We start from the raw sequence: 22,815 nt of genomic DNA, 5'->3' as shown, positions 1-22,815 counted from the left end.
TAAAGGCCACCAAGTTCTGATAAATAAAAATTACATACGGTCACTAACACACATGCTCTCTCTCTCATATATATATATATAATATGAATATTATGTACAATGGTTTTAAGACCGCAAAACAGGTGGGGAAACAGAAGAGAGAGAAGGCCCTTACAGTCGCTGGTACCCTGAGGAAGAAAGACAGGGGGCTGCCACCCGATTTACAGCCAGAGGCCCTCTTCCACCTCCACAGGAGAGAGGTAGGTGGGGAGTTCTGGGCCTCGGGCGCATTTTGCTTCTTGGACCTCCAGGGGGAGCTCCTGGGCCAATAAAAAAAATTTTGTTTTAATTAAAAAAAAAACCAGGAACACAAAAATCAGCAATCACGTCCCCAGGAGTGTGTACAAAAAGAATTTTTTTTTTTTTTTTTAAAAAGCAAAACCTGCTCGGCTGGCTCCACACTGAGATTTGGCGGGTGGCCTCCACACGGGGCCTTCTGACCCAAGCATTGGGGAGATACTGGCTCAGGTTAACTCCCCACTGGTCAGTCAATCAAGTGAAATATGGAAACAGGCTTACATATGTCCATGAGCAGAACAAAGGATGGTTCTCACACTCCAGCTCCACTCCTGCCTCCTCCGATCTGCCAGCAGCCCTTGTTGCCTCTCTCCCCCTCCCTTTCCAGTGCCTGCCAGTGGCCGAACAGCCCGCGACTAGGGGCGGTAGAGAACCAAGCAAGATGGCAGCAGGCGGTGCCAACCCAGCCCCACTGCGGAGGGCTGGATACCAGGCCTCGCCCCCTCCAGGCTTTCTCACAGAGAAATTACAGATCTGTAGCCCCTTATCATTGGCTGGGAAGGGAGAGAAAAACATCAAGTCATCAGGGCAATAAAAGACCCCTCCCACCCCACAAAGGTCCCAAGAAAGCAAGCAGTCCGGTGGACGTGGCCTTGCAGCCCTCCTCCCCACCGGCCTCACTACAGACCTTGACAGAGCCCCTACTCCCAAGTCAGTGCTCACCCTCAGAGGCTGCGAGAGAGATTGCCCTAGCCTCCGCCTCCCTGCCAGCTCCAGGGGAAAACCAGGAGTCTGGGCGATGGCCTACCTTCCACAATGATATAAGGCAAGCTGCTTTTTTTTGTTGTTTTGTTTTGTTTTGCATAGTAGTTTAAACACAGTGAGACTCCACTTTCCCACACAGTGCCTTGTCCCTCCGCTGCGCCACTCAATCCAGAAAGAAAATAAAATTTTGTCTGCCCTCCCTCCTCCCATCTTTTCTCTCTTGTCAGTAAGTAAAAACACTGGGGAGACCCCCCCCCCACCCAGGCCTGGAAAGGTTGCAGAGGCAAACAGCTCCTTCCTAGGGATGGGGAAGTGGACCTCTCCTAGGCCAACTCAGGTCAGCACTGGGGCGAGGGGCGGGGGTGGGCAAAGGAGGGGAGGGCAGAGCTCAGGGCCAATCAGAGAAGCAGGTGGGAGGGGAGAAATCCACATTATACCAGGCCAGCCCCCCCCCATCCCCACCTTAGAGTTTTGTATAAAAACACCTGCTAGGAAGAATTCTTTGGAGCTCAAAGTGGCTCAGCTTAAGGGAAAAGGCACAGTTAACACTGCATCGTCCGGACAGAAGTCTGCATTTGTAACGTGGAGAACAATAGAAATTGACAGCACCATTCCTTGGGTGGGTGGATGGAGGCGGGGCACTGGTTGGTGGTGGGGTAGAAGGAAGGAAGCAGCGGTCCCTCAGGGCCTCCAGAGAAGGGAGGGCAGAGGGAGTCTGTGTGGTGAGGACTGGCGCCCCACTCCAAGAAGCCTTCCTGGCCCCATGGAGAGAGGGGCAGAGGCGCCATCACCAAGACCAGCAGGCACAGGGGGCCTCCGTCATCAGCTGACCATGGGTTCCACATCCGCCTCCCGCTCAAACTCATCCTGGATCTCATCTGTACTTCCTGAGTCACTGCTGGCCACGGAGCTGGGAGATGGTGAATTCCTGGAAGGCATAAGAGAACAGGGGTCATGCAGAGGGCAGTCTGGGGACTCCTGAAGCAATCCAAGGGGCAGGGAAAGACTGAGCCGCCCCTTGCATAAAATCTAATCATTGATGATTCCGCCCTAAGACCCCGCCTTCACTCTGCTCTCCTTAGAATCTTCTAAGCTCACGGACTTGATTGTGGCCCTCAAGACCTCTCGGGTCCCCCTGCACGGCCTCTAAGTGCTCTGCGTGCGGATAGCTCCCTGGGAGCAGGAACCATGGATCGAGCTCTGGTCCTACTCTCCAACCACCTAACACAGGTCCAGGCACACAGTAGGTGCTCAGTAAACCCTAATTAACTCAGAGCTCAGCAGGAGGCCACACAGGGCAGCGGCTAGTAGTACTGGGTCCAGATCCTGGCCCTGTCCTGGATGAGCAGGGGGCCAGGAGCAAGCTGTTTAACCGGTTCCTCCATCTGAACACGGAGGTGACGACAGTGGATTCCAGGGACGACAATGAGCTAAAGGTATGACATCCTAAGCCCAGCCCCTTCCCCCACTGAGCTGCCCCTCCCTCTTTTATAACCTGAACGAGTCATAATAATAAGAACGAGTACAATGAACACATCTGTGCTTCCTGCCCAGCATTTCTCATGTACCATCTCATGTTATTACTGGCATATCTGTCTCCCCTAAAAGGCTGTGTGTTCCTTGAAGGCAAGAGCTCTGTCTTTGTTTTGGCATTCCCTGGCAAACACAAGGGGCCTGAGGCATGTCAGTGTCCTGGGAACAGACCCAGTGGCCCTTGGTGGGAGGACAGGAAAGGAAGGGAAATTGCTTCCCACGGACACCAGGAGCCCCATCAGCAGTGATGCTGGGGAGGGCCCTGCGTCCCTCCTCTACCCGGCGACTGGGCAGAAAGTGGGGCATGAGCCCCAAGAGGGCGGGGGATGCCGCTGTTCTGTTCATCACTGTCCCCGCGGCCTGGCACAGAGCAGGCCTTGGAAATGACAAGCTGCTGAGTCAGTGGGGGCAGGGCTGCTGCGGGAGGTGTGTGGGATCAGACGCCCAAGTCCTCCCTCACACAGCAGATGGCTAATACTGGAAGCGTGAATGGATGGACGGATGGGCTGGGCAGACAAAATGGACCAGGCGATAAGACGCAGCCCCACAAGCCCCACCAAGGACGCCGCCGCTGCACCCGCAGGGAGGAGGGGCCAGGCACCTGTCTGCAGAGCCCTTGATGAGCCGGCGGCAGGTCTCCATCTGCACGTCCAGCCCGCGCTTCATGCTGCACATCTCCATGTACTCGTGCAAGTGCCGGTTCATGTCGCTCTTGGCCGTGGCCAGCTCCAGCTGAAAGGCCACAAAGCAGCAGAAAGGTGAGGCCAAGTCCCCGGCACTCAGGAACCCTCAGCCACTTCCTCCGCGCATTCTCGGTGGTGACAGCTCCGAGGCCACCCCGGGACACCACGCCCTGCACTCTCCGCAGGCTGGACCCCAGCCTCAGAACTGCTTGCAGGGAACAGGGAACAGCTCCCTAGTGACTCGAGGGGCAGCCTGCATGGGGTCCCCCTACTCCACCCCGCCCAGCCTCCTGCCCCGCTTTATACAGACTTGCTTAGGACAGTTCTCAGGTCTCCGTTATGTTTCTGACCCTTCTCCTCTACCAATGACAGAGCCCCCAGGGAAGGGGCTTCTCCCTCTCCAGCACTCACTCTCACTGAAAGATGTGGCCAAGCACGGGCTCTACGGTGCAGATAGCTGGCCTACAGGGTGCTTCCCGGCAGGAGACCCTGGGCCAGCCAGGGTCTCGGCCAGTCTCCTCTCTTCTGCTGCTCTGTGTAACAGGGTACAGTACCCACTGGGCAGGCCGGAGACGCCCAACCGCCCCTAGGCACGTACAGGGGCCTGTGAGTACTAGCGAGCCTTCCTGAGGGCCTAGAGTCCCTCAATGTCACTCAAACGTCTTCTCTCATTGTTTGGGATCACCCTCTCTGTTGCATAGCATAAAAAACTCTCTGGGACAGACACGGATCACCACCCCCATGGGATCTATCTTATACCCGGGAAAACTGAGGCCCTAGGAGGAGTAGGAGCCACAGGGAAACGCAGGCCTCCAACTTGTGAACTTGTGCCCACGACCCCACCAGCCCCGCCCCCTGTCCCCCTCGACTGTAGTCAAGACCTCACATCCCAGGAGCCTCACCAGGGGCTGAGAGCCCGAGCCCTCACCTCGATCTGGCCAATCGTTTCCTGGTACTCCTTGTCTCTCGTCTTGAAGAAGGATTCTGTCTCGTGGATCAAGTTGCCCAAATTTTCCTCTTGCTGGGGACGCAGAACAAAGGGGACCAATGAGTCAGGTGGCGCAGGCTGCGGGAACGAGTGGGGAACGGGGCGGGCTGGCCGGCGTCTGAGCAGCCGGGCCGGGGGCTCACCTCGCCTTGCAGGTCGATGCTTGGGTTGCAGTTGGTGAAGTCTTCCCAGAGCAGCAGTGTGTCTTCATTCTCCTCCCACGTCAGGCTATCACAGTCATCGTCAAAGTCAAAGGTCTCCCGCCTGTGGGATCACAGCAGAGGGCATGGCTGACCAGGAGCCTGGCTGCAGAGGCCAGGACGGGGGAAGAAAGGGCGCCACCCCGATGGGTACGCTCGTGCCGGGGGGCCGTCCCACACAGATAGGGGTGCCAGCCAAAGGGGACACGTGCCCTATCCAGCAGGGGTTGAGGGTGGGAGGGGGGGCGCTGGTGAGCTCTTTTAAAACACAAAAAAGCATTGCTATATTACTTATACCATTTAAAATGTCTCTTTGTAAAGATGCCAGTCTTTAATCAGCGAAGACTAAAGATATTTTCCCCCCAAATCCAATCTGGTGACAGTTTTCATTCGCATAACAGCTCATTTCTGGAGCCCCTACTTTCTAAGAGGCGATTTCTACAGTCTTCTCCACAACTCAGGTTGATAATAGGCCCATTTTACAGATGAGGAAATTGCAGCTCAGAAGAATAACCCACTCGTCCAATGTCACACTGCTAGCCTGTCACAGAAACTGGGGTGGAAAACCAGACATCTCCTACAGCCTTTTCTCCCCTGAGTAGCACACACCAAGCACCCATTATGTGCTGGGTGAGGGACCGGCCACCAAGCATATGTTACACTGCACTTTGTTCCCTCCTCCCAACATGCCTATGAGACAAGCATGATTCTTGGACCCATTTTACAGATGAGGAAACTGAAGGGTGCAGGGATTAGGTGGACTTCTGGACCAATACATGATGGAAACCGGGCCCGGATTCAAAGCCTGAGTAACTTCGGGGCTTCCCGATTCACTGGAACAGGAAGCAGGGTAACGGACCATACGGGCTTGCCTGGAATGGAGGGTTTTCTGCCCTTGTTCCCCCAGCTGAAGGGAAAACTTGATTGGATGGGATGGCTGATGTCTGCAGGGCTTACTTAAATCGTTTGACCGATCGAATCAGCCACAGAGGAGAACAGGGGTCCCAGGGCTCTCTGCCGATGTCCCCCCACCCCAATGCTCCAGGCCACTGCTCCCTTCCTTCCCATGAAGGATCAGGCTTGGGGGCCACGGGGCAGGGCCCAAGAAGAATTTCTGGTTAAAAGCTGCCTAGAGGGGCGCCTGGGTGACTCAGTGGGTTAAGCCTCTGCCTTAGGCTTGAGTCATGATCTCAGGGTCCTGGGATCAAACCCCACACCGGGCGCTCTGCTCAGAGGGGAGCTTGCTTCCCCCCCTCCCCTGCCTGCCTCTGCCTACTTGTGATCTCTCTCTCTCTGTATCTTTTAAAAAATAAAATAATAAAATAAAATAAAATAAAATAAAATAAAATAAAATAAAATAAAATAAAAGCTGCCTAGAGCACCTCCTGGAGGCTGGTCCCCCACCGAAAAGCAGTTTCTGCCCGAGCCTGTAGGTGGCTCCGTGAGCCCGGGGACCAGAGCCGGGCCAGGGCTGCTGAGGAAGGCGCTGCTGGCCTGGATTCCATCCAGATTAGCCCCTGGGGTCCACCGTCTCCGCAACACATACTCGACCGCTGACTTCACTTCCTTTCTAGCGTCTGGGATCTGAAGGAAACCCCAGCTGAGGAATGAGGAGCCAGAAAGGACAGGAAGACAGGCCAGAGAAAGGGGTTGCGAGATGGGGAGGGCGGGGCTGAGGAGCTGGCCATGGTGCAGGGAGAGTAGTGAATTCCTCCCCTTCTCCTTGGTCTGAAGCCGAAGCAACAGATTTTGATCAAAACAAAACAGCTCTGACACGGGGCACTTATTCAAAGACTTCCGTGGAACTGGCCGGGGGCAGCCTCTGGCTTGGGTCTCAGCCTGGCCAGTAGCCGGCGGAGATGCTGGGGGTGGGGCCAGCACCCTGAGAGGAGGGGGGGCAGGGGTCAGCATGACCTTGGCCAGCCCTTCAGGGGTGGAGGGGCACTCAGAGGATATATATAATATATATATTTATTATTATTATTATTATTACATATTTTTTAACCCAGGCCATGTCACAACCCAATAAATCCAATTGGATACTGAACATAATTCAGGCCGGTCAACCCCAGGCACCCCGACTCTGCATCAGACCTCCTTTGTACAGCAGTAGCACAGCTGGTGGAGGCCCCAGACCCAGCTCTTGCGACTGTCCCTTTCAGCCCATCCCATTCCCAGGCAGCCTAACTATCCCTTGGGAATTTTCTGCAAATGGGGACCATTTCTTCAGTGAAGCCCTTTAATTCACCCGAATGAACCCATCCTGGGTGTGTGGGCTGGACAATCCTGCCTCAGGCTCAGGAATGCCCAATGCCCAGTACCACGTTTAAAAAACCTGGATCCCACCAAGGGCTCCCTTCCAAAGGCCCTGTCATCACCAAAAATTGAGAATATGACATTTGGAAGGGATGTCAGAAGACAGAATCAGGAGTCCGGGAGTCTCTCTATCACACTCTAACAGCAAGCCCCCAAGACACAGTGTCACCTCAGTTCTGTTCCCAGGGAATGACAAGTACCGGGAAGTGTCATACAAACCCTTCCCAGCCCGGGTCAGACTCCTGCCTCCCTAAGTCACCTGGCTCAGCGGCAAAGAGACCAGGCCAGGGAGGATGGTTGCCGATAGGGCCGAGGGGGATTCTCTTCTGAGCGCAAAGACAGCTAGCTGGGGACAGAGGACTCCACCATGGGTCAGGGGCCCAGCTCTATTCCAACTCCTGGCACGCCCCTCTGAACCTGACTTTCCCCATTGGAATTGGAAGGGGCTGGGCTGAGTGGCCTTTGGACTCTGTCATGCTAAGCCAGCCCCAGGGCTCTGCAGGAAGCCGAAGGGAGACCCAAGACCTGGCTTCTGAACCAAGCATGAGGTCAGAGGCAACTGCCTAAAAGACAGGAGCTCCTAGGGAGGGGTTCTGTGGGGTTTTGTGATGGCTCCTTAGAGCCCAGGGCTCAATCGTAGCTCTGCTGTTGGAAACCCGGAGTCCTTGGGCGGGGAAAGTATGAGTTCTCAGGGCCCAGGGGCCCAACCGCAAGGAGCTGTAGACAGGGAACAGGCAAGAGCAGTTGGAGGGGCGGGAGGAAATAAATGTAGGCCCCAGAGACCCTGTCCCAGCCCAACCCACCAAGTCCAGGCCCTCAGACAAGTCCACTAATGCCCGCAGGTGCACCTTCCTCTTCTCTCCCCCACCCCAAGTCAGGGGACCTTGTGGATTAGCGTCAAAGTGGGTCTGGATGGAAAATACAGACTAGACAGACCAAGGACGCTCAGTGCATGTCAGGAGCCGGCCTCAGTCCGCATGTGGGCACTGGTGCGGGGATCGACTCAGCGATCCCACCTCAGGGACAACCAGTGGGAGTGTAAGGCTTGAGCCGACAGGACCCAGCACTACCATTAAGCCTCTTCTGAAAACGTGAAATCCCCCAATTATGACCGTTGAGGATAAATCCAAATTCTTTCAGAACCCCATGCTGGCCAGTCAAAGCACTGTCAGAGCAGGCCACCAGTTGGCACCCCTGCCCCCAGCAAGCTGGTGGAGTGGAGTGGAGCCCCGGGGGGCCAGGGCCGCAGAGATACTCACAGCTGGTTAAACATGCGTTTCATCTCATCTGTGATGTTCATGGAGCCGACCTCGTCATCCGAGAACCGGTTCACCTCCCCGTCCTGCTCGGAGATATCATCGTCCGAAGCCACCTTACGCTCTTTCTTTTTGGGGACCACCTGATGGGGGAAGGAAGAGATGGAGGTAAGTGGGAGGCTCTGCCGGGAGGGAGGGGAGGCTGGGAAGGGAGTTGGCATCCCACAAGGATGGATGGAGCGTGGCTGGGGCAGCCACTGTTGGGAAAGATGCGGAGCTCCTCTAAGAAGCAGGTGGCGTTAGCAGGAAGCGTGAGGCGGGACACATGCAGGAGGAAGGACAGACAGCCTGGACCCTTCCCTCCCCTGGTGGGTGGGCTGGCTCAGCTCGGCCCTTCACCAGAGCAGCAGCCCCAGGATCTGGGGAGAGAAGTGGGCCTGATCGGGGCGCAGAGTCCCCGGGGATGTCTCAGCGCCAGCCAGAGAGACAGAGAACCCCTCACAGAGGCCCGGAGGGCTCCACGCTTTCAGAGCCCTCCTGCTCACATGCAAAGGCAAAGGGCAGGCAGCCCGAGGGTCCCCAAGCTTCCTCCATTCCAAGCAGACAAGACACAAGCAAACCGAACAAAGCCTGGAATGGTCACCCCTGCTTCCCAGCAGAGGGGCGGCAAGAAGGCACAGAGGTGGACGAGCCCAGATCGCTCACGCTACACCCAAAGTCACACACTTAAAGCGACAACACGCTGGACTGCCCTGGGTTCAAGCAAAAGCCAAACCACAACCCAGAATTCAAGAAGCAGCTTTTGGAGAATGACACGTGCCCTTCGGGCCGCTGGACTAGCCCCAGGGCCCTCCCCAGAGGACAGCCCACCAGGACTACCTGCCCCACCGCCCTCTCTCGGGACACAGCCTTGCTCCTTGAGGGCTGGGGGTGCCCTGAGGGACTCTTCGGTGGGAACGCAAACCAGAGGCCACCAGATCCTCTTGGAAATTCTGAGACTCATCTGCCCAGTGCTCCCACAGCCCAACCAGGGCTCTCGACCTTGGCGACAGCGCCCCGCGGGCCTGTGGACCAAGCCCCAGTGGGTCAGGAGACCTGAGTGCCAGCCCCAGCTGGGCCTGTCCCTTCCTGAGCCCATCACATCACGGGCTCCTCAGCCACAGGATGAAGCATTGAGCCTGACGAGCCTACTGAGTCGCCACATCCCTGACTCTGTGTCATCCTGGGAGGCCAGAGCGGGGGGCCAACGCTAGCTCTGGGGGCAGGGGAGTGGACGGAACTGGAGGGGAAGAGGGCCTGGCCATGCAGGGTGGAGGCCGGGCACTCTGGGAGGGGGTGGTGGCGGAGGTGCGGGGGGAGTGGCGGCCGGTGAGCAGGGTGACCCTATTCACCTGGAAGATCTTGGACACGTCTTCCGAGTTCCGCTGCTGTGCAACATCGCACAGCTTGGCCGTGATATCGATCCGGCGACAGATGTCCATGTCCACCTTCATGGCCTTTTCTTGGATCTTTGTGTCCAGGTCTGTCATGGGCTGCAGGGAGGACAGCAGGGGGGTTATGTGAGCGAGGGCTGGAGCGAGCATAGGGGAGGGCATGGGGCAGGGGCGTCGCTCCCAGGCTCCTGCTGGGCAGAGGGGTGCACAGCCCCGAGTCTGAGGGGGGTGCCTGGAGCTTCTCGGGGCAGGGAGGGCGGGGCCAGCGCTGCTCAGGTTGGGGGAGGGGGTGGAGAGGTCACAGGAGCTAAAGGCTTTGACTCCGAGTAGACAATGTGAGACCAAGTTTGCCGGCCTCCCTAAGCGCTGGAAGGCGTTCTCTCAACAGACACAGTGCTAGTGTTTATTTTGTCAGAGCAAGGAAAAAAGAAAGACACCTCCCACTCTTGAAAGACTTCCCTTCTCTCCCACCCTGTGTGCCCTGCCTGTTCCCCCACACAGAGGGGGGCCAAGGTGCCAAGGTGGCGCGCTCTCCCCAGGATTCCTCCCATGGCTGACCGCGGGGCCTCACCAAAGACGAGGGGCTCCCTTAGGACCCCGGCGAGGGGAAGCCAGGTGGGCTCCCCCTGCAGCAACCCCCTGCCCCCCCGCCAGAGGCTTCTGCCAGCTCCACACCCAGCTCCACAGCCCCCAGGACCAGAAGCCACACCAGGCTGAGTCACCCGCCATCAGGCTCCTTCTCCTTTCTGGCGGCCCTCCCTACGTGCTGCTTGAAGGTGGCCGGAAACCCGGGTCCCCAGCAGGAAGGAGGCTTTGCCAACAGCCCCCCACACCTACAGTCACTCAGAGAGGTTCCAGTCTTCAAAAGGATGTAGATGGTGGGGTTCCCCAACTTTACAAAGCAGCCCTACTGCAGACCGCAGGCCGGGGGAGCCCCCGCGGCTGACACAGACCAGACCCAGGGGCCTCCTTCAACCTGCCACTGGGTCCTCCATGGTGCCCAGACATCGAGGCCCAGGGCCACCACCTGCCCTCAGCGTGGCGAGCCGGGACCAGTTGGAGCAAACACACAGACCGTCAGAGGAGCCCAGGGGAGGGCGGGATGGGTTAAGCAGCAGATTGATTAATGCATCTCTACTCAGACCAAGGGAAGCGGAAGTGGGGGGGGGGTGCTGGTCTCCGATGCATCCGTCATCCTCACGGGGCAAACGCAGCCAGCCAGGACTCTAACTAGAAGCCGAGCTCTGGAGCCTCGGAGTGAATGAAGCATTTTGCATGATGGGTGTTGTGGGGAGGGGGTGTCATGACGCCTGGGGCGGTGGCTGGTGGCACTTACGTCACTCATGAGCCCTTTAAACACCACTAGCTCGGCCTTGAGCCGCTCGATCTTCTCGTTCATCTCCTCCTGGATGGCTTCAGCCTCCTGCGCCGCCTAGGGAGGACAGAGATGGGGAAGGGTGGTTTAGGGGACCGGGCACCCTGAGGGCTGGGAAGGGCTGGACACCTGCCATCCAACCAGGCCAGGCACACGCATGCCAGCAAAGGGGTGCTGAGGACCTTCCCCCAGCCCGGCTTCCTGCTGAGCCCAGTTCACTGGCAGGGTACCACTCAGCGTGAAACACTTCTCCAAGGAATATTTACCCTATGGAAAAATCCCCAGCAGATATTAAGGGAAAAAAAGAACCGGTTAATATAACAAGTGATTCCAGTAGGTTAAAATGTGAGGTGGGTCCACGTGAAATTGCCAATATTTGACCATCTCCCATCCCCAAAATGGCAATGCCACGTGTGCCCACCTAACCAAAGACACGTGGAATACACGTGTGTTTGTATAGAAAAGACACGTCACCCGGCAATCTGTCAACTGGGTATGTGGGGAGGGGGGTAGAACTGGAAGGGAGTTTTATTCTTTTCTCTACATTTCTGAGTTTTCCAAATATTTGACCGTGAACATGTCATGTTTGTAAACAGAAAGACTTCTGTTACAAAACAAAGGGAGGGCAGACATTCATCCTTTTCTGTCTGTGTATTGACATTACTTGATTCTATCTCTTAGAAGATCCGTGCCTTAAATATCGGAAAGCAATGGTTAGAAACATTTTAAAGAACTTTTCTTGCCTCCTCATGGGGTCACTATTCAGAGGCCGAGAAAGTAAAGTTTGCGGCCCAGTGCACCCAGCAGGTGGGTGTGAAGCAGAGCCCAGACCCAGAGCTCCCAAGCCAGAGCCACAAGAGAATATTCGCACCAGGAGCCCACCCACTCCAAGGCATAAGGCATTCGGCCCCCAGTCAGTTCTTGAAAGCTGGGATCGGGCAGCTCAAGAGACCGTCCAGTCCTAAACTCAGGTGGGGAGGTGAGGGTCGGAAAGGGTCACAGGACGATCGCCCAGCAAGCAGGGGTCAGTGCTGGGACTTAGACCCAGGCTTCCCTACTCCCGTCCCCGAGCTTTTCTACAACACTATGCCAGGCCCTTCCTAGGTCCGAAGCAGGGGACAAGGAAGAGGCCTTGTGGCCCCATTTAGGAGCGACTGAGAGAGCAGGGGCAGCACAGTGCAGGGGCTCAGCGGGGACTGGCCTCCGACTTCGCCCCTTGGAGACTGTGCCCCTGGGCCACATGGTTCCCACAAGCGTCTCGTGGTCAGGACCTCTGGGGGCTCTCACCTCCTGCAGCGTGTCCACCATGGTCTGCAAGTTCATGCGTTTGGCGAGCTCCTCCTCCCACCTGCAAGAGCCACGAAGGACAGGTGGTCAGACGGTGGCCTCCCCGTGCCGGTCCAGCCTTCAGACACCATGCCAGCAGCCACCACGGGCCTGTCTCCAGGCTGGGCAAGCAAGGTGCTGCCATGAATCCCTCCCTGCCTGCCCTCCGGGAGCTCCCGGTCAACAGGAAGGGGACAGCCAGGTCAACACATAACCATAATTTCAGGTAGGGGTGACAACCGCCAGGTTCCCAGCATGAGCACCGCACCCCGGGGAAACCGTCTCCCCTTCACACAAACTATAAAGTGCCCTGCAAATGCCATTGCTCCTGCCATTGCTAAAGGATCCCGTATGGCAGTGGGCGCTCAGGAGCCGGGCTGTAGCCAGCGCCGCAACAAAGAAGCTTCTATTGTGCCAATGATCATCACGGTCCGCAGAAGTCTTTCTGTCCGGCAGCCATCCTCACCAGCAAAGAAATCCCCTACCCAGCTAAATATCCCTGTCTCACAGAGAAGGAAACGGAGGCTCAGAGAGGTTACATGTCTTACCCAAAGACACTCAGCTGGCTAGCGCATGCGGCTGGAATCCAAACCTGGGTCTGTTTTATTACATTAAAACAAAAACAATAAATATAGCTCACACTTAGTCAGCGCCTCTACCAGGCCCCATTCCAGGGCTTTCTGTATATTGTCTCATTCCAGCACACGCTGGTTAAAGCCGGACAGGAAAGAATAAAGGGTAGGAGGCACACAGGGGCTCACAGGGGGACCCCCAACATGAACTGGAGGTAGAATGGGATGTTAATAATCATAATCACTGGGGGCGGTTGGGTGGCTCAGTCAGTTAAGTGTCCGAGTCTTGATTTCAGCTCAGGTCATGGTCTCAGGGTCATGAGATCGAGGCCCACATAGGGCTGTGTTCAGCCAGGAGTCTGCTTAAGGTTCTCTCTCTCCTTCTGTCCCTTTCCCCCATTGCCTCTCTCTCTCTCTCAAATAAATAAGGCTTAAAAAAAAAAATCATAATGAGGATCCCAGTACCAGCTCACCCTAACTGAGAGCTTACTTTGTACCAGGAACCATTCCACATGATATCATTCCCAATCTTCCTGACAACCCTCCATCACAGCTGTACGGCTAGCCCATGTCACAGATGCAGAAAGCCAGGCACGGGTCAGGGGCCCAAGGTCAGGGTGAGGACAGGTGGAGTCAGGACTCAAACCCAGGCTAGAGGCTCCAGACGAAGCACAGGCAACCCTGCCAAGCTCCCCAGAGACCCAGGATCCATCAGAGCCCCACCCCGCCCCGAGCTCCCCACCCAGCTCCCTTCCTTCCCCAGAGGGAGTCTGGGACAGGTTCCTTCCCTCCCCGCATCCTGGGACAGACAGATGAGCTCCACGCTCTCCTCACCCTCTGGCCACCTCCCTACATGGCCTCCAAGCAGGCAAGTCTGGAAGCCTTTTAGGATGCTGTCGGGGCCGGCTAAAAATAGGCCAGAAGGGAGGAAGGGATGAAGGGTGCGTTACGTCACTGGCTTTTAGAAACAAGAGAAAATGGATACTGTTTGCACACACAGAGGAAAATTCCTCCTCTCCCCCACACGCTCCCCTTCTTCCCATTCCCTCTCTACCAGCTCCCCCGGCATTGGCAGCCAGGGCTAGACCTGCCATGGGCTCCAGGGTCCAACACCTGGCAGGCACGGGGCCAGGGCACCTGCCAGGGATGAAGGACACAGAGGAAGCTGAGGAGGGGCAGTGAGAGAATGTGAGGGTAGAACCCAGGTGAGACCATCTCATGGAGCACCCCCACTGTACAAACAGGGAAACTGAGATCCAGAGCGTACAGGCAATTTTCCCGAGGTCACCAGGTACGTCCCAGGCCCACGGGAGAGAGGGGTCCCAGGTGGGGAGAGGTTCACAGGCCGCCCTCCACCTGTCTGGCAGCACGGGGCTCCCGGGCCTTCTGTCAAGGGAGGCCAAGGCCGAGGACACGGGTCCGAGCTGAAACATCTCTCCGGGCCCTGCTGCTCTGAGGGGGGCAGGGGACTCAGCTCTAAGCCACCGAGATGAGCAGGTGCAGGGAAGGGCTGCGACCTGCCTTCCGCAAAGGCCCCTCACCCCTGCACACCTGCTTCCCAGACAGGCTCCTGGAGATGCAGCCGGACCCCTCTCACTTTTCCTTCAAGCAGGCTTCTAATGAGGTGCCTCGGGCTCCACAGACCCTTGGTACAGACAGGGAACATGAGGCCCAGAGAAGGAAAGCTACTTGGCCCGAGTCAACCCCGAGAGAAAACATGAACCAGGCCTTGGGATCTCCAGACAGCAGCAGGAGCACCCACCCCAGATGGGCCAGGCCGGTCTGCGCCCCGCGGCCCACGCCCCTAGCTCAGTGCCTCACACACATCAGTTCTCAAGAGAAGTATTATTAACCCACTCGGGTAGAGAATTTTCCCCAACTCCATCCTGCGGGTGTCAGAGCTGAGGTTCAGAGACACGAGGCAACTAGCCTCGGGTCACACAGCTAGAGAGCAGGGGACAGGACGCACGCGCTCGCTGCCCGTGCTCTCAAGCAGCAGTGAGTCTCGGGCTGTCTGGGCACAGCAATCCCCTGGGGGTTGGGTCGGGTTCGGGAGGCCCGGGGTGGGACAGACATGCCGCATTCCTGATGAGCTGCCCCTGACACACGCCCCACATCTCACTGGTGTTTCTAAGCTGCCCCCCGACAGATGAGCTTTGCACCAGTGATTTCACGGGCCTTTGTATTTCCAAAGCCGGGCTGGGTGGGCAGCCGGCAGGCCTGCTCCCAAAAGACCTGGGACAGAGCCCCGCGTGCCCGCGGCAGCTGGCTGGCGGGCCCAGTCCGCGGCCCACACTGCCGTGCCTCCTGGCTGCGGCGGAGAAAGCCCGCTCTGCCTGCACCGGCGTTGACGGTGCAGAACAGCGGTGCCCTTCAGCTGCTCCGGCTGACTGCGGCAGAAGGACAGCAGCGACAGACCGCTTCAGGACCCCAGACGCCCCAAGCTCGCTGCAGCCCAGCCCCGGAGGGAGCAGGCAGCTCAACCGAAAACTGGTCAACCAAGCTGTGGCCGCTTCGATTTCAACACCTATCCCAGGGACGGCCCCCTCCCCCGCCCTGGGTCTGCCCGCGGGAATGCGGTTTCAGTAAGGACGGGTGTTTGGGGCAGAGGCGCCCACATAAGCGAAGATGGGCAGTACGGAGGCCAGGGAGCAGCCACTGCCACGGAGAAGGGGACACACCCACTGCAGGCCAGGGCTGGGTCCACATCGTGTCCTTTGCGGCTCTCCCACCCGGCCCCTGCTGAGCAAAGGCGCTCACGCTGTCGGCTGTGAGGGTACGGGGAATCCCCTGCCCCGTTTTACAGGTGGGAAAATGAAGGCCCAGAGCATGGAGATAACTCCAGCCAGGGCCGAGGTGGCCAGAATCACTCAGAGCCACCCCTGCCCGCCCCGACCCACTGGCTCATGAAACTTCCAACTTCCCACATCCCAGGCTGCATGGCCATGGGACCTCATCCCACATGGCTTTCACCCAAAGAGCCAGCCATGATGTGGGGGGACAGGGACAGACTGCCCTCCATCTTTTCCACCTCCAGAAAGTGCTCAGGACCCCACCCCAGCATGCGTCCGCTGTGCCCCAGCCACACCACGGGGACCTGCTCTCGCCCCCCGCAGCCTCTCCCTTCCCACCCTGCAGACACCCTCAGACAGCAGTCTCCAAGGCCAGCTCCTCCGAGGGCTCTCTGTCCACAGCCACGCACGGCGGCATCTGCAGCTGGCAGGCAGACGACAATGGAGGAGGAGGAGGGTGAGAAGGCAAACAGAGCAGTTAACACGAACCAAGCACACACCCCTGCCAGGCAGCCTTCCTAGGGGCGTCACAGGCAAAGCTCACTTAAACGAAACTCACGGTCACCTCTAGGCCCCATTATTATCTCCATGTTACTCATGAAGAAGCTGCAGGCCAAGACCATTACCCCAGATCACACAGCTAGGAAGGTGGGGTCGTGTCTATGTGACCCCTTTACTCAGAGCACCTCCAAAAGTGAAGGCTGGAAGGGGCCAGAGTTCACCCCGTCTACTCTGAGGGTACAGTTAGGGAAACTGAGACCCAGGGTCACACAGGGAGTAGATGGCTTTGTGCCCTCCATTCCCTTAGCCCGGGCCATAGTTCACAAGGAGGGAGGAGGAGGGATGTGAGAATGAACACAGACTCAGCCTCTCTGAGCACCTGCCTCCATCTCTCAGAGCCTGGGTCTCTCCACCTGCACATGGGACAGAATGTGGCCCCAGCACATACCAGGGCCACTCAAGAAAAACCCATCCAGCTCCCACACTCTCTGAAGGTCACGTGACCGGCCCTCAGCTCTGGCTGGACTGGACCTCAGGGCCTATCTCCCGGCCCCAGCCCAGGTTCCTGCCCCCCTGCAGCTCATTGCCCCAATCCCTCCACTGGCCTGTGCTCAAAGCCTCCCACTGCCTTGGAATGAACAGGAAATCAAGATCCCAGCAAGGAAGGGGCTGATGCATGGCACCCCCGGAGCTCCCGGAGTACGGCCCAGTGTGACCCACTGCTCGGCGGCCAGACGGAGTAGCAGGCAAGGGCTGCCCTGGTGAGGATCTCTGCACCAGAGCAGAGGGTAAGCAGGGGTTCAGACCTGGGAGTCTACAAATCGGGAACTTGGACGTGTGTGCAGCAGCACAGAGAGGCCCTCCAGCTCCCATCACAGAAGTTTTAAGACCCTGTGCCCTGGCCAGATGGGGCATGAAGGAAACAGGAGTGAGAGGCCTGTTCTGGTGGGCGGAGAGGCTCAGAGGAGGGACGCCATCATACAAGTCCTCAGAGGAGTTGGGCCTAAGGCTGGGGGTCCGGCCCTTCTGCCAGGGCCGAGAACTGGCTATGGTTACCAGTGCTGCACCCACTGCCATACTCCTGCTCCTAAAACCAGCCAGCGCTTGATAAGGAGCCCAACGGTTGTATGGATTTGTTGAATGAATGAAATGAATGAATGAATGAATGAATCCAAACCACATCACTCCTCAGCCCTCCTGCTCACTTCTGTCTGGAACATTCTCTGCCTACACCACACGGATCTAGGGGCTCCCAGGAGCTGAGTTCCCAGCATTGGGCTTCTGCTCAGCTCTGTTCACTCCAGGGAGAGGAAGGCCAGGGGGAGGGGCCACCAGGGCAGGAAGGGGGCAGGGAGAAGGAAAAAGCTTCCCTCCCTCACTTCCCACCGCCCTAGGGGCTGAAGAGTGGAGGCTGGGACGTCAGGACAAAGAGGGCCAGGAGAGGAAATGACCCTACAAAGTGACTTGGAGGCTGAGGTCTGGGACCTCGGCACCTACCTTAGCAGAAGAACACGTGTGAGGCCAGGGGCAGGGACAAGGGTAGCGGCACCCGCCCCACCCAGATGTGGTCTCCCCGCATTCCAGAGGAGCCAGCACCAACCACAGGATGGACAAGAAGTCTAGCAGGCCACTGGCGGAGGTGGGGTGAAGTTTCACCACCAGCCTCCCCACCCCCACCTCCCATCCCCCAGCCAGGGTCTCCCCCCACCATCAACTCCGATGACACACAGAGCCTCAGGAAAGGGGCTGACAAAGCCTGGCCTGCTGGGGGATGGGGCGGAAAGCCAGGCTGAAGTCACTGGCAGAGGGACTGACTCACAGATTTTTCACTTCCTGTGCCGTCAGAGAAAGGAGGTCTGGGGCCCCCGGGCTCCAGAGGAAAGTGGGTACAGCCCCAGAAAAACAATTAAGGCTTCAGGGACAGTCCAGGGGGCTGCTGGGGAGAAAGTCCTGGAGATGTCTAGGCATCAAAGGACTCAGTTTGAATCCTTCCCCCTTCCACTTCCCAGTGGTGTGACCTCGGGCAAAACAATCACCCTCTCTGGGCCTCGGTTTCCTTATCTCGGACATGGGAAGCACTCCACCCCTTTGCAGGGTGGTTGTGAGGACGACCTAAGGTGGGCAGTGGGGGCGAAAACACCCAGTCCCGCCCCCGGCGCAGAACACACTAAATGTCTGGCAGCTCAGTGTGAACAACATGGGACGCCACAGCTGGCTCCAGCGCCCAGACCTCAGAGAGCAGGGAGGGTGGCCCAGGAATGGTCCACACCTTTCCACGGAAGGTAAGTGGCAGGCACACCCTGGCTGACTCACTCAGGTGAGGCTAGGTTAGAGCCCGCAGTGGAAAACTTCGTTCTGGGCCAAGCAGGAGTCTGGCCTCCGGTGGAGGGCCAGTGGCAGAGAACAATTTCCACCCAGAAGGACGGGGAGCTCACCCCCTTGCAGCACAGCTGGGTGCAGGCTGCCGTGACAGCCAGGGGCATGCCAGGGCCATCCTGCCCACCTGTCTCCCTGGGCTCCCCCTCGCTTCTGTGCAAGCCCCACTCAGATGGACCGTGTCCCACCCCTGGCCACACTGCAGAGCCGGGGTCCAGGCTAGCATGGGGGACAAGCCCATAGGCAGACCAGGGGGACCCTTTCTTTAAATCCAGCCTCCCCAAAGCCCACAGGCAGATCAGAGTGGGCCAATGGAGTCCAACTTACAGATGAAGATCCGGAGCCCCCCACCCTCTTAGCTTCCGCTGAGCACCCCCTGGAGAGCTTCAATGTCACACTGAGTCAGCTTCCCATGCCCCAGCACCCCCTTGTCTCATATCACAAACAATTCCCACTTGTGGCAGAAAAGAAACACAGATGAGCAGGAAAGGCAGTGGGGGTGGGCCAGGCTGAAAAGACAGCCCTCCCCCCAGGCCACTAACAGCTCAAATTCCCCTCTCCATCCTGACTTCTTCCTCTCCTGTGGCTCCCTCCAGCAGAAGGAGGGCTAGGTGCTCCCCTCTGTGAGCAGAGAGCCACCCCACTTCCCCGAGCCCCGTGCTCACAGGTACCTCCTAGCATGGCTCCTCTGAGGCTCACTGCCCTCCCCCGCCTGTGCTCAGCCCCGGACCCCAGGGAAGGGACCCCGCACACATGTGCCCATCAGCATCCTGTCTGCCCAGCTGTACTCCACCACTCGGAAGGAAACACAAATTAAATGCCAACTGATTGTCTCCACAGAGGAGGTATTAAATTAATGTGCACACTTACCCAGGGCAGCCAATTCCATTACGGGCGGGCAGTAATGGCCCGGAGAAGGCCCCCGCGTAGGCTGTGAGCTGCTGGTGGGCCATGGAGCAGCGACCATGCCGCGTGTGCACCCCTGCCCAGCATATGCACACACACGCACACGGCGGTCCCGTCCAGGGAGCCCAGTGGACAGGGCTCGCCACGAGCGGCCTGGGCCTTCCAGAATCAAGGATGACAGGAATCTCTGCGGACCCCACTAAGAACGGCAGGCAAATTGCGGACGCCGGCTGCTACTCTGTGATTCCTGGGGGCCCGCTAACCACTACCTAGGAGCCTCAGGTGCCCCGTCTATGAAATGGGGGTGGCGGTCCCACCTTGTGGGGTACATGCGCAGACTCAGTAAGCTCAAGGGAAGGGACAGAGGCATGCTTGACGGACGATGGCCATTCTTACAACTGTTGTCACCCTGCCCACGCCTGCAAGGAAACACAGGGTGGCACGGCCCAGGCTGTAGGAGCAGGGGCACTTCCCCACCCCACCCGACTCTGGGGATCTGGAAGCCCTGTAGTTCAGCTGCCCATAGTTCTGCCAGCAAGGCGGTGAAGGCAGGCCCTTTCCATGGACTGGGAGGCGAGCTGCATGGACTTGTCCACACTCTCCCTCCCTGTTCCCAGTGGCCAGGGGCACCCTATGAGGGGGACAGCTGGCTGACTTCTGGGGCTCTGCCTGGGAGCCACCAGGCCTTGAGACAGCTGGGAGGGAGAGGCTGGCAAGTCCTTGACTGGACCCCATTCCCCAGGCCCACATGTCCTCAGGCAACACAGCAGCCAGCGTTGTGCAGGAAGCCCTGAATCGGATCCTGTCTCTGTCCCTAACCTGCTGAGTGACCTTGGGCGAGTCCCTTCCCTCCTGAAGCATCACTTTCCCACTCTTAAAGCACTCTTAAATGGTGTTCAGATGGATAAATTTGAAGGGCCCAATTGGCTAGGCCAGGAAACGTTTCCTGTGGTCCCCGAGCAAAAACGCCATGCTGACCACAAAGCGATCTGATAAACCAGGAAATCTCAAGCCAGCTGGGGTATCAGTCTTTGAGCTCAAACCAGTGTATACCAACGTATGTAGCAGAGAGAAGGGCAGGGGCTGGGAAGGTCCTGGGATCAAATCCCAGCCACACATCCTGGGACAAGCGACCAGCCTTCTCTGGGCATTGGCAAGACCACCCAGGTAGGGCTGGTCTCGTAGGGCTTTTTGCAACTGTTCAGTGGACTCGTGTATCACAAGAACCTAGAACAGTGCCTGGCACACACTGTCCCATGAGCATCCACTCAGTGTCCTCGACCTCCTGACCTCCCAATGACAGATGGTCAGGGAGTTCCAGAGACTGACGGAGTGGTCCTGGACTGCATGGCAGGTGCTACACCGGAACCCAGAACGGGCTGACTCCGGAGCCACTGTGCTGCCATAATAATCACGATGTTGGTGATGATGACAAGCTAGAGGCCACCATCATCTGGCTGGGCGACCGGAGGCACCTGGGGGTAGCGGTGGCAGAGGGAAAGGACCCAGATGCTGGTACTGCCAAGACCACTGCCAGCAAGAGACCCAGCCAGTGTCCTGCCTCTGCCCTCCACGCTCCCAGACCCTCCCCAAGAATGAATGGGCATGTGACCAGCCCTTTGTCTGTCCCAACAAAGGCCACCTGATGGCAAAAGAGACCAAGGCAGGAGACGTCTCACCAGCCTGAGCCCAGCTAGTCTTACAACATCACACTGTCAGGCACAAGGCATACTTGTGGGCTCAGAGAAGCACCCAGTTGCCCACCCATGCCAATCTGAGGTTCTGGCAGTCTCTACGAGTCACATGTTCCAGTTACCCAGTGTCCATATTCGCCCAGATTCCTAGCGCCACTCCCACTTTGGTGGCATGTACTGAAACACCTACAGAGACCGGGCAGCCCTGCGTGCCTGTAACCCTGAGCTGCGTGCCGGACAGCACCCTCCTTCCATCGCCGCTGTCTGAAATCCACACCCAAGGGGGCTCTACTGTGCCCCTCCATAACAACCAGACCACTTCCAAGAAGGAAAGTGACTCAAAAGGCATCTCCTGGAGAGGAGGAATCTGCATCCCAAATTGTAGGCCACTATTTCTAACCTCTTCCAGGCTCGCTACACCTTCATCACCTCCTCCAGGGAGCCCTTCCTGACTTCCCCGGGGTGAGTCACTAAGTCCATCAGGGGGCTCCAGTCCTTGTACATGCCTTCCTCATGGCATCCAGGGAGCTGTAAACGGCTACCTCCCTGCCTCTCCCATCACACTCACTCGCTAGGAGAAGGGAAAGACTTACACTGACTGGAAAATGCTTATTATGTGCTGGTCTAGTTACTGTTCTCCCACCTGAGCTCCGTGAGCTAAGTGTTTGCGTGCCCACTTCACCGAGGAGCAAACAGAGGTCCAAGGGCAATGCCTGGCTCCAGGTCAAGCCCAGCCCATCTGACTTTCCAGGCTGAGCAGCCTCTCAGGGGTCCAGCTCCATGAACCTCTCTCCCCACCATGCCCTCCAGCACATCCCAGGTTACCACCCAGGGTCTGATGCACAGATGTGGACTCATGGGGTCTTGGTCACTGACTTGGGAAAGAGTTGCTTACCTGAGGCACCTGCTTTGCCTGTTTACTCATTTCCAAGACCCCAGAACCCAGGTGGAGAAAAGCCTGAGCATTCCACTGCCAGCGGCCAAGTCTAATCTGCAGGCAGCCCCACCACCCACCCACCCCAACCACTGGCACGGGACCAGCAAAAGAACCGCCAGATTTGGAGTCAGATTGAAATGGGTTCAAATCCCAAAATGACCAGCCACAGGCTTCCAGGCAAATGATTTCTTGCCCCTGAGCCTCCTTATTTGAACATTTCGACATGGGGATCATGAAGGACCCTCCTCGGGGCTGCTCCAGTCTGGGAAAGAGGTGATAGATACAGGCACTGCTTCCCTGTCCTGTCCTGCTGCCACGAGCCAGCTCTGAGCTCTCCCTCGGTCTCAGTCTCTTCATCTGTAAAACGGTCTGTTTCCCGTGACTCTGGGGCTCTACAGAAACCGCTGGGGGGCGGGGGGAGGGTTGCAGTTTATCATCAGGTCCCCAGATGCTTTGCTTCACCAGCCTGGGATGCTGGGAAGGGCAGGTGTGTGCTGCTGTATCGAGTCATTAAGCACTTAGTACAGAGCCCAGCTCCCAGTAAACGCTCAACTGATGGAAGCTATGATTAGCCATGGGATGGGTTCTTCCCGCCACGGAGAAGGGGTGGGTGGCAGTCCACTAACTGAACTGGCCACGGTCCCGGGGCACCAGACAGGTTACATGGAGGTCCAACTGAACCCCTGCTATCAATGCCTGGTAACACATAGAGCCATCGACCAAAGACACAAGAGGACTTGTCATCGCTCTGGCGTCCAACCCAGCACCACATCCCAGCAGCGACAGAAGACCTGGCCAGTACCAGGATGCCCCAGGGGATGAATGTTGGGTGTCTCAGGGTGCCAGAGCCCCACAGCCTCACAGCGTCCGCTGCTACCCAGCTGTG

The 22,815-nt window shown here is 57.8% G+C and overlaps 1 protein-coding gene across 1 annotated transcript in view; it reads right to left on the bottom strand.

The window, feature by feature from the left end:
- Positions 1–1,594: 1,594 nt before the first annotated feature.
- LOC111154761 (intermediate filament family orphan 2) overlaps positions 1,595–22,815 on the bottom strand; it is a 42,619-nt gene continuing 21,398 nt past the window's right edge. Inside the window, exons 2-9 of the mRNA XM_022514654.1 lie at positions 12,113–12,173; positions 10,787–10,882; positions 9,409–9,549; positions 8,021–8,160; positions 4,389–4,509; positions 4,186–4,278; positions 3,176–3,306; positions 1,595–1,969 (exon numbers count right to left, since the gene is read on the bottom strand). Of these exons, the coding sequence (XP_022370362.1) occupies positions 1,864–1,969; positions 3,176–3,306; positions 4,186–4,278; positions 4,389–4,509; positions 8,021–8,160; positions 9,409–9,549; positions 10,787–10,882; positions 12,113–12,173 (889 nt within the window). The 3' untranslated portion in view covers positions 1,595–1,863. The remainder of the gene's footprint in view (positions 1,970–3,175; positions 3,307–4,185; positions 4,279–4,388; positions 4,510–8,020; positions 8,161–9,408; positions 9,550–10,786; positions 10,883–12,112; positions 12,174–22,815) is intronic.

The sequence above is a fragment of the Enhydra lutris genome, unplaced genomic scaffold (genome assembly GCF_002288905.1).
Source record: "Enhydra lutris kenyoni isolate GAN:26980312 unplaced genomic scaffold, ASM228890v2 scaffoldscaffold38, whole genome shotgun sequence".
In the NCBI taxonomy this organism is placed as follows: domain Eukaryota; kingdom Metazoa; phylum Chordata; class Mammalia; order Carnivora; family Mustelidae; genus Enhydra; species Enhydra lutris.
The sequence above is the reverse complement of the archived record's forward strand: the minus strand, read 5'-3'. Positions and strand labels throughout refer to the sequence as shown.